This window comes from Anomaloglossus baeobatrachus, chromosome 1, assembly GCF_048569485.1.
Source record: "Anomaloglossus baeobatrachus isolate aAnoBae1 chromosome 1, aAnoBae1.hap1, whole genome shotgun sequence".
Taxonomy (NCBI): Eukaryota; Metazoa; Chordata; class Amphibia; order Anura; family Aromobatidae; genus Anomaloglossus; species Anomaloglossus baeobatrachus.
In genome coordinates, this window is record NC_134353.1 from 33770499 (window position 1) to 33782530 (window position 12032).

General features: G+C 43.7%; 1 protein-coding gene across 1 annotated transcript in view; it reads left to right on the top strand.

Moving 5' to 3' along the window:
• Positions 1-12032, top strand: part of LOC142243624 (vomeronasal type-2 receptor 26-like) — a 200767-nt gene that overhangs the window by 157493 nt on the left and 31242 nt on the right. Inside the window, exon 3 of the mRNA XM_075316068.1 lies at positions 9960-10251. Coding sequence (XP_075172183.1) covers positions 9960-10251 — 292 coding nt within the window. The remainder of the gene's footprint in view (positions 1-9959; positions 10252-12032) is intronic.

The following is a 12032-nucleotide window of genomic DNA, read 5'->3' on the forward strand; positions in this document are numbered from 1 at the left end:
AGATACTCCTGTATCATCCTCTGCAGCCGTTGACTATGTGTCAGACTTCTTGTCTCTGCTGGCGTTGCAAAGGATGGTCTAAAAAAATTATGAAAAGATTCAATAAAATTGATGTTATTAGCACCAGATACGGTGCTGCTGGTACGGTTAGACTGTTGAAGATGACGAGACCGTCCCATGTTTGTCAAGTTACAACTGGGAGATTCACTCTGTGCACCACGGGTGTTTTGTGGAAAAGCCAAGTTAAAATCGAGTAACAGCTTTTGCTGATACTCCTGCATACGTGTGTCCCTTTTTATGGCTGGAATTATGTCACAAAATTTGGACTTGTACCGGGTATCTAATAGTGTGGCAAGCCAGTACTCATCATCACTTCTTATTTTGACAATACGAGGGTCATGTTGGAGGTAGTGCAGCAAGAAGGCGCTCATGTGTCTGGCGCAGCCATGCGGACCAAGTCCACGCTGTGTTTGTGGCATAGAGGTGCTAACCGTTCTTTCTTCCTCTGACATCTCCCCCCAACCTCTTTCAACTGAAATTAGATCAAGGTCTCACTCATCCGCTGAGTCTTCCATGTCCATGGACAGTTCGTCCTCCATTTCTTCATGTTCTCCTGCACCTTCCTCAACATTTCGCCTGCTACCATGCGCGCTTGTTGATCCCTGTCCAACATGGTCCCATGCCTGCCGCGTTGGTGATGATGAACGTCTGGACCTTGGTGATGTTGTTGTGTCTTGCGCATATGAATTCTCCTGTAGTTCCTCCCCTTCCTGTTGTCCCACCCCCTGAGTCCGAATAGTATTTAGCGTGTGCTCCAGCATGTAAATGACTGGAATTGTCATGCTGATAATGGCATTGTCAGCGCTAAACATATTCGTCGCCATGTCAAAACTGTGCAGAAGGGTGCATAGGTCCTTGATCTGAGACCACTCCATCAGGGTGATCTGCCCCACCTCTGCATCTCGTTGGCCCAGGCTATACGTCATGACGTATTGCACCAGGGCTCAGCGGTGCTGCCACAGTCGCTGTAACATGTAGAGAGTCGAATTCCAGCGTGTCGGCACATCGCATTTCAGGCGATGAACCGGCAGGCCGAAAGACTTCGGGAGCGATGCAAGTCGCTCAGCAGCGGTGGTTCAACGGCGGAAGTGAGCAGACAGTTTTCATGCCCTGTTCAGAAGGCCATCTAGGCCGGGATAGTGTGTTAAAAATTGCTGGACAACAAGGTTAAACACGTGAGCCATACAAGGCACGTTTGTCACCTTGCCCAGGCGAAGGGCCGCACCCAGGTTTGCAGCATTGTCGCACACGGCCTTACCAGGCTGCAGGTTGAGTGGAGACAACCATTTACCAAACTAAGTCTCCAGAGCTGCCCACAACTTAGCCACTGTGTGACTCTTAGTTCCAAGACATTTCAAGATAAAGACCGCCTGATGCCGTTGCGCTCTGCTGCCAGCATAGTAATGGGGTGTGCGTGATTCCTTCTGCGCAGTTACAACGCTGGTGGCCTGACCAGGCAGGCTTGGGGCGGAGGTGGAGGACCCAGATGAGGTTGAGGAGGCAGAAGCAGTGGAGGAACTTGGACAGACAGAGGATTGACACACAAGTCGTGGGCACGGCAAGACTTGTGCAGTAGACCCTTCACCATCTATCACCATAGTTACCCAGTGCCCAGTCAGCGACATGTAACGTCCCTGTCCATGCTTACTGGTCCAAGTATCTGTGGTGAAATGCACCCGTTCACACACAGAGTTTCTCAAGGAAGCGGTGATGTTGTCTGCTAAATGCTGATGTAGCGCAGGCACACCTTTCTTAGAGAGGTAGTGGCGACTGGGCATCTGGTACTGGGGCACAGCAACAGACAGGGTCTCTAAAATCCTGTGTGTACACCAGGCGGAAAGGCAGCATTTCGGTAGCCAAGAGCTTACAGAGGGATAAAGTTGACCTCTTAGCTTTGTCATGGGTCGCAGGAAATGGCCTTTTATTTGTCCACATCTGAGGGACAGAGATCTGGCTGCAGTGTGTAGACGGTGTTAAGTAGGGTGTCCCTGAAAAAAATGCAGGTTTGTGAGGAAAGTGCAGGCGTAGACATGATGTTGCCTTCATCCAATGTTGATGCTATTGATGTCTGAGAGAGCTGTACACACGCACTTGTTTCCCCTTCCAAACAAACTGACGACCTACCAAGCAAACTGCTTGTTGCGGTTACACTGGTGGAAGTTGTGCGTGGAAAACCAGGTGTGACAGCTGTCCCCACAGTCCTAGAAGATGAAGAGCGTGCGGATGCACTGGAAGGGGCAGGCGGTGGATGGTCTGCTCCGCTAGGCCGCATTGCAGCACGGTGAGCTTCCCACTGGGACATATGATATCTATTCATGTGACGATTCATGGAAGAAGTTGTCAAACTGCTGAGGTTTTTCCCTCTACTTACAGAATCACGACAAATTTTACATATCACATGATTTGGGCGATCTTTTGCTATGTCAAAAAAGGACCAGGCTAGGCAAGGCTGAGAGGGCATGCGACCTTCTGAGCCACCCCGACTAGTGCTCAGAGGCAGAGTGGTGGCTGAGGATGCAGTTGTAGATGTGCTACAGTACGCCTCCTCTGTCCAGGAAGGTGCAAGCTAACTTCGTAGTCAGTAGCATCCTCCTCTACCGCCTCTGTTGACCATCTCGAGTGCCTGACTGTGGGTTGACAGTAGGTGGGATCTAGAAGTTCTTCATCAAGCGTTGTGTTTGCACTCTCCTCCCCCTCAGACCGAGCCTCTATCTGCCCTAAACGAATATTTAAGTTGTCATCCCAATCTGGTATCTGCGTCTCATCATCATCATCAGTATGTTCCTCCTTGTCTATTACAACAGGTGTTTCAGTTTGTGAATAAGGGTCAACATTATGCTCATGAACTTGGTCATCATGGCCTGAATCTGAGTCACAAAAGGTTCGGGGCATCACTGCAGACCATTTCCTGGTCTGTACTCACTGTAGCTTGGGAGCAGACCTCTCATTCCCAGGCTATAGTGTGACTGAACAGCTCTGCAGACTCAGCCATCTCTGTTCCACCATACTGTGCAGGGCGGATGGAGACTTGAGAGCTGGGAGAAAGCAAATGTGATTGTGATGACAACTCAGAGGACTGGTGTTTTTTGGATGCGATAGTTGAGGTGGAGGAGAGGGCACTTGTTGGACCACTTGAGATCCATTCAAGCATTTTCTTTTTTTGGGCAACATCTACCTTTGTTCCAATTGTTCGTGTTCGTAAAAAAGGGAACACATCCGATTGTCCACGGAAAGTAGTAGACATCTTACTTTTGCTGGAAGATGGCCTATCTTCAGCAGATGTTAGTGGAGCTTTGCCACCTTCCCCACGGACACAAACTTTTTTTCCTTTTCCAACACGCCTGTTCCCCTTTCCACCAGCATCTGTCATTTTGCCACTCATTTTGCTAGCCACAAGAATGTCCACTTAAAATGTGGTAGTAAAAATTGAGAGGTGGTGTAGATTGCAGCGGTGTTCTACCTTTATTGACAGCAGAATAAACAACAATAACTATCCCGGACAATGAAACAATGGCCCTTAAAATGGCAGCACAGTTTTCTAGTATAATGGCTTAGTAAAAATGAGTTTGAGTGTGCAATGCAGAGGTGCTGCAAATAGATTTGCACTAGTGGGACACTAATGGAAGTCCAACAGCCACTTTTAGGATGCCACTAGGTTTCCTCAGTGTTTGCTAGTATAATGGCTTTGTAACAATGCGCTTGAGTGTGCAATGCAGAGGTGTTGCAAATAGATTTGCACCAGTGGGACACTAATGAAGTCCAACAGCCACTTTTAGGATTCCACTAAGTTTCCTCAGTGTTAGGTATTATAATGGCTTTGTAACAATGAGTTTGAGTGTGCAATGCAGAGGTGTTGCAAATTTATTTGCACTAGTGGGACACTAATGGAAGTCCAACAGCCACTTTTAGAATGCCACTAAGTTTCCTCAGTGTTTGGTATTATAATGGCTTTGTAACAATGAGTTTGAGTGTGCAATGCAGAGGTGCTGCAAATAGATTTGCACTAGTGGGACACTAATTGAAGTCCAACAGCCACTTTTAGGATGCCACTAAGTTTCCTCAGTGTTTGCTAGTATAATGGCTTAGTAACAATGAGGTTGAGTGTGCAATGCAGAGGTGCTGCAAATAGATTTGCACTAGTGGGACACTAATGGAAGTCCAACAGCCACTTTTAGGATGCCACTAAGTTTCCTCAGTGTTTGCTAGTATAATGGCTTAGTAACAATGAGCTTGAGTGTGCAAAGGGCAGGAGGGTACAGTGGCCGGGTTGTGGGTCACTGTAGAGGAAAGGAAGCCTCACTTTCTATCCCTCCTAATGGTGAAATGCAGCAAGGAACTCCCTGACCTTAGCTACACAGACGCTCTTATCTGTAGCTGTTAAAACTTCTTTCCACGGACCTGACTGTCACCTATGGCTCTGAGCCTGCTGTTATTAGCCCTTACAAGGGCTGAAAGAAACTTCTATCCCTATTCTGTATAGCTCTGTGTGTAAAGCGTACACAGCAGTATCGGAGACAGGAGCTGCACCTGTGGTGACTGCACCCAGACGCAGAAGGCAGATTATGGCGTCCAGACGGGCAGATGCCCGTATTTATAATGCAGTGACATGTGACATGGACATCCTATCACACATGCCGTTGCTTCTCTGGCTAAAAGTCCATTTAGCTGTGTGTGTGTCTGGGATTGGCTGGCATGCTGGCCCGCCCCACTACACGCGCGCTTAGGGAGAGAAGGAAGAACAGAAAAAAAAATATGGCGATCGCCATTATCCCAGCAGCAGTGATCTGGACGCGCTGTTCCCGCAAACTATACGCTGAAATTTCATAGAGTGACTTACAGTATTACGGCGGAAAGCCAGCTAGTAATTAGCTTGGCTTTTTGCTGCTTAAACCGTTCCCGAACGTAACTAGAACTATCGAGCTTTAGCAAAAAGCTCGAGTTCTAATTCGATCTTGAACAGGCCCCAAAATCATTCGAACTATGAACTGGAGAACCACGAACCACGAACCGTGCTGAACTCTATTAAAGGGTTTCAGGGTTCTGGGGGTCCTGCTTGGTGAGTGGCTTCCCTCTAGCCTGTCCATTACATCCCCCTGAGTCTGTTGATCCAGGCAGGCATTACACCATGTTCAGATAAGTGGAGCTTATGAGAAATCGTGTGGAAATATCTGAAAACTGGATTTGCAGCTGATTTATTCTAAGCAAACTGAATACCCATTTTTATGCTCTGGGTTTTGGAGAGACCCTAGAGTATAATAAATTTAAAATGGAGAAAAATATCAATGTCAAATCCTCCAGGCTGTGTGCGCTCCCAACAATTTGATCATACAGGCTGTAATTATGTCCTGTACAATTTTTTATTATTTTTACAAGAACAAATAACACGTTTCGACAAACATCTAGTTCATCTATACAATATACCTGAGGAAGGCATTTATTTGTCGAAACACGTTGTTTGTTCTTGTAAAAATAATAAAAAATTGTACAGGAAATAATTACAGCCTGTATGATCAAATTATTTGGGAGCGCACACAGCCTGGAGGATTTGACCTTGTTATTATTCCTATGGTAACTCGGGCTGAGTTACAGAATAGCCACCAGGAGTCTGCAGCATACCATTTGGGAAGGAGAACTCTCCATTGAGATCTGAGGTCCTAAAGGATCGATAAGCAAGTTAACAAGGCTTGTTAAAAGTGAGTGTATGAAAATATACTGGTAACTCACCTATGACTTATCTATACAGTTACAATTAGATCGGTGCGCTTTGTGTTTTCTTTTCCCTTTCTCTTTGGTGAACAAATGGAGAAAAATAAAATGCTCACTTTAACACTCACCTTCGCTGCTCATTGTACCCCATACAGTTCTTAAAGCCTTCTTTACATGTTACGATTCTGCATACGATATCGTATGCGATCGTAACGGCCCCCATCGTATGTGCGGCACGTTCATTTTTGTTGAATGTGCCGCACAAACGATTAACCCCCGTCACACGTACTTACCCGTCCATACGACCTCGATGTGGGTGGCGAACGTTTACTTCCTGGAGTGGGAGGGACGTTTGGAGTCACATCGACGTCACGCGGCAGCCGGCTAATAGAAGCGGAGGGGCGGAGATGAGCGGGACGTAAACATCCCGCTTACCTCCTTCCTTCCGCATTGCTGGCCGGGAGCCGCGGGACGTAGGTAAGATCTGTTCATCGTTCCTGGGGTGTCACACACTGCGATGTGTGCTACCCTGGGTACGATGAACAACCTGATGTTCAATTCATGAGGAATGAACGACGTGTATGCAATGAGCATTTTACCGTTCATTCGCAATCGCACGTAGCTGTTACACACTACAATGTACCTTACGATGCCGGATGTGCGTCACTTAGGACGTGACCCCGCCGACACATCGTAAGATATATTGTAGTGTGTAAAGCGGGCTTAACACACGCTGAAACCCAACACATACTCATGGTAGGCCAGAACTTCCAACCATGGTTAGGCACTGGATGTGGTAAACCTAGTGACAATCTGAAGTTAAAATCTGAAGTACGCATTGTAATAATGCAGCACACACCATGATGATACAATGGTGTTCCATTACAGCACTTGGGCAAAGAAATTCCAAGGTTTCCAGCCCAAGCTGGAGCTCGTTGTTTAGTATAAATATGTCAAGGAATTCAATGTGTAAAGGCTGTTGAAGAGGTACATGGTGGATCAGTATTTAAAACTACATTCTTGCAGTCCTAAGGTCCTAGTTTCAAATCCCCCCATGGACAACATCTGCAAGAGTTTGTATGTTCTTCCCGTGTTTGCGTTGGTTTCCCCTGGGTTCTCCAGTTTTCTCCCACACTCCAAAGACATACACATAGGGAATTTAGCTTATAAGCCCCAATGTGGACAGTGTTGCTAATATATGTAAAGTGCTGCAGAATATATTGGCTCTATACTGTGTAAAAATAAAGATTAATATTAAGAGGTGCCATGGACCGTACAATGTAGAATGACCAATGGAGGTGAGCAGTAAGGTAAGTTTTTTTCCTCTTTAACTTTCTGTTGGACTTCTACTGTTTTGCAAAATTCCGGCTATTGTAATTCTGCACAGATTCTCTACAGTACATTTCTTTATGCATTGTAAATTTTGGACTTTTGAATACTTTTTTGAATATCTATCTTGAGTGAATTATACCTATATTTCACTAAATAAGTTCCATGTATGTGAATCTTTCTGGTAATCTTCTTGATATGTTCCATTGTGTCTGATATTGTATAAAAATTATTGTGTACAAATAAATTAATATCCACATGAATATCTTTTATCTATGTTTTTGTAGTGCAGAAAAAAATAGCATAATTACGTGATTTTCACCATTTCAGCCCGTTTTTTAGTACTATGTATGGAAAAATGAATTTTATCAGTAACTGGTAGAAAAATAAAAAAAGTGACTAAAGATGAATGAATAAGTGTGAGTGGAATTGTAAAGGTCATGGCACAACACACTGGGATGTATGAAATCCAAGCATGCGCTGCAACTTTTGTGGGTGCACGTGCAGAACCCTACCGGGCTCAGCCAACTCACAAGCATTGGCTTATCGACCGAGGGCCCAGGACTTCAGCGCTACAGATCCTTGATCCAAAGATATAGTGAGGACTAGATAGGGGGTGATGAGTGGATGGGCTGGAGGGGTGAGTGTAAGAATTGTTATTATTTTTTATATATTATATTTACTTTGCTGTGGGGTCTGTGGAGACCCAAGATCATTATAAGAAATATTAAATATAGAACGAATAAATCTCTGAAAATTGAATTTCGCTGGATAAAAAACAATAACATGCAAATTAATGTTTTGCCTGATCTTCTTATCTCTAGTTATGACAGTAGAATGAAGAAAAACGTGAAACGGCTCTGGCATGAAGAGGTTACAATGTGACTTCTATATGTAAAAAGTTTTTACTATCTAAATAAGTTTTGAAGATCATCGACCTTTTAATTTCTGTGAATAGCTTTGCAACTCTATGGAAAACCCTATGAAATATCAATGAAATATTGAGGAAGGAAAACTTATATAATATCTATATTTGTCATACTTTCTACCTGCATTTTTATTAACTCCTTCACTCCTGGGCGATTTTTCATTTTTCTTGGGGGGGGGGGGTTCTGCTCTCCTTTCAAGAGCCGTAACTTTTTTATTTTTCTGTCAATCTTGCCATATAAGGGTTTGTTTTTTGTGGGACAAGTTTTACATTTACATGAAAACATAAGTTTTACCATATATGTACTGTAAAACAGTAAAAAAATTTAAAGTGCTTAAAAACTGCAAAAAAAGTGCAATCGCACAATAGTTTTTGGGATAGTTTTTTCAACGTGTGCTCTATATGGTAAAATTGATGTGTTGGTGTGATGTCACGGGTTGGTATGAATTTGTAGATACCAAACATGTATATATTTACTTTTATCTATGGGATTAAAAAAAAAAATCACAAATTTGGCCCAAAAAAGTGGCGCACTTTTTGCACAATATTCCAAAACCCGTAGCATTCTCATTTTTTGGTATATGGGGCTTAGTAATGGCTTATTTTTTGCGTCTCAAGCTGACATTTTTAAAAGTACAATTTTTGTGCAGATGCTACATTTTAATCACCTGTTATTGCATTTGGCGTAAAATTTGTGGCTACCACAAAATGTAATTTTGGCGTTTGAAATTTTTTTGCTGCTACATCGTTTCCCGAACAGTTTACTTAGTTTTATATTTTGATTGGGTATTTCTGAGTATGGTGATACCAAATCTGTTTATATTTTTTATTTTCTTAACCCTTTAATTTTCAATGGGCCAATCGGGAGGTGATTTGAACTTTTAGGTTTTTTTATTTTTTTTTCAAGTTTTAAAACTTTTTTTTACCTTTTTTTATCTTACTAGGTCCCCAAGGGGACTATAAGTATCATCAGTCTGATCGCTGTTCTAATTCTCCAGATCACAGCTACACAGCTGAGATCTGGAGAAAAGCTGCTTTAGGGTACTCTCACACAAGCGTGAAAATCGGACGAGTGCAATGCGAGAAAATCTTGCATTGCACTCGGACCTATGTTAGTTAATGAGGGAGAGCAGTTAGTCAGCTGTTCTCGCATCCAGATTCTGGATGCGAAAAAAGCGGCAGCATGCTACAATTTTTTGCTAGAGCCGTATCCCTCGCACCCATTCAAGTGAATGGGTGCGAGAGATGCATCTGACTGCACTTGGATGCTATCCCATTGCAGTGCGATATACGCACAGGCTGACAATGGAGGAGATGGAGGGATTGACTCCTCCCTCTCCTCCACAGCACCCGTCCTCAGCTTCACAGCTGTGATCTGATTGCAGGATCGCGTCATAGTCGCATGACACTCGGATCACGCTCGCAGCAGAGCCTGAGTCGGGAGTCATTAGCATATCGCCATACGCTCGTCTGAGTCCAGCCTTACTCTCACGGCGCTCTGCTGGCAGTGAGATAAAGTGACTCATGATAGCTACAGGAGTCATCATGTCATCCTGTGCTACCCTGGCAACCATCAGAAGTTATATGAGCATTTCACGTGACTTCCGATGACTCTGGGTAAGTTAATGCTTACTGCGGCGTGCTGTTGCATCTCGCTGTCAGATTATGAAATTAGCTGACATGTGCGCGGATCACCAAGGACTACCCACAGCAGCCCGCAGGGATTTTAGTGACACAATCCATGACAAACCCAGGATGTCATGTGTCGTGAAGAGGTTAACTCAAACAGGGAGTGTAAAATTGCAAAAAAAAAATGAAAAACAGAGTTTCATTGTCTCATTTATGATTGTTTATAATAATGAATTTCATAACCTGCTACAAAATATAAGGCCATAATTCAATCACTAACTTGTAGAAATGTTGTATTTATTTGCAGAGCTCTTTTATCCAATTATAAGTTCTTTTTGGACTTTCAATTTGCCATTGAGGAGGTGAATAAAAATCCCTACATTTTACCTAATTTGACTTTAGGATATCATGTGTCTGATTCTTGTACCAGTGCTAAAAAAGCTGTGAAAAGTACAATACAAATATTATCAGGACCAGAAGCTACTGTACCGAATTATAACTGCATGAAGGAAGGAAACATTGCAAGTTTTATTGGAGATCTCTTATCTGTGACAACTGTGCCGATAGCGGAACTATTAAATCTGTACGGCTACATTCAGGTAAGTGTTATGCTCGCTGGGTCAGAGGATATAGAGGATATAGTGGACCCACTGGACCACAGCTCACAGAAAACCCAAAGAGGCATGACTACGGACCCACACCTGGTTTCCATCAGAGCCTCTAATGGTGAGGATGTTACACTGCATGTGTGAGTCTGAGTGCCACTCAGGAAGACTGGTCCTGCGATGAATGACCTCAGGAGTAATGGAGAAACAGTCATTGGAAGAAACAGCAGCACTAGCAGAGTAGTGGATCTGTCCTCGTCGGATGGATGGAAGTGGCAGCAGCAACCTGTGTGGATACTTGCGGCAGCTTGTATCGCAGTAGACAACCAGCAGAAGGTCACAGCAGAGGCAGCAGATCCGGGCACACTGCAACAGAGGTTGGGGGAGAGGGCTAGGACAGTGCAGGGATGCTGGTATGGGCATTACAGTAAGAAAAAGAGCAGCTGATAGCTAGAGATTATATGATTGCTTCATGTGACCCCAGTCTAGGCTTCAAGTTTGTAAACTATTGCCATGGACAGGAGCTTTGCAAAATTCCTTACTCTTCAGGATCCCAGGCTTGGTGTTATGCACATAAAAATTCCAACACAGGTTAAAGGTGTAATAAAGCCTATCTCAATATAACAATGCCTGCATTTTACTGGTTATTACAGCCCCTAATGGATCCTGAACAGGCTAGAATATTCTAAGCTGCAACATTAGAAATCCACATCTAAGACCTGTCTGCTTAAAAGACTGTTGAGTTGTTCCTTGTACCTCCTGAGGAAAAAGAGGGAAGATTGCTAAACTCTATAAACCAAGATAAGAAAAGCATGCAGAGATAAGTAGCCGAGTCACACAGAACGACTTACCAGTGATCCCGACAATAATACGACCTGATAAGGATCACTGGTAAGTCACTGGGAGGTCGCTGGTGAGATGTCACACAGTTAGATCTTACCAATGACGCAGTAACAATCAGCAACCTGTATAATGATCTCGGCGGGCATCGGAACCGTGTGAGGAGGTCGTTGGTAGGCGTCAAACACAGCGATGTGTCCTGCCCAGCAGGACATCGCCTTTGAAGAAAATGGTCCAGACCATTCAGCAACGACTAGTCATCTCACAGCAGGAGCCTGATAGCTGGTAGGTGTCCCACATAATAAGATTGATGGCGCGATCATTGCTGCGTCACAGAAACTGTGACTCAGCAACAATCTCGTTAGCGATCTCGTTGTGTGTGGCGGGGCCTTAAGGTAAGGAAACATAAAACACATCCACAACCAGACAAAGGAGAAATAATAAATACAAGCAAGGGTAATCTCCTAACAACCTAACAGAAAACAAAAGATAGGTGTAGGAAAGGCAAATGAGAAAACACAAAGAAAACAACACTGGTCTCTGCTTAAATTTCTTAGCTTCAGGGCTGGAAATCCTTAGCAGTTAAGCAGCATAAAAAGATAGCCAGAGGAGAAGGCTAGTATTGTGAGAGTACAAATAGCCCTACCTGGGATGTGATAGGACAGAGAAAGTGAGCAAGTGAGAACACTGATAACCACAAACCAAAGCAAAGGTAAAAGACAACCAGCATTTGGAAAGGAAATGACCAGACTGTGGCTAAGCAATGTACATTTTTTACAGAACATCGATACTTTTTTTTCTTCAAGGGAAGCTACCATCAGAAAATGCTACAAGTATTTAAAGGAAAAATTTCATTTTATTTTCATATCATGATCTTTATATAAAAAGTGTTTTGATAAATTATTCATACTATATGAACTTTGTGACATTTTTTC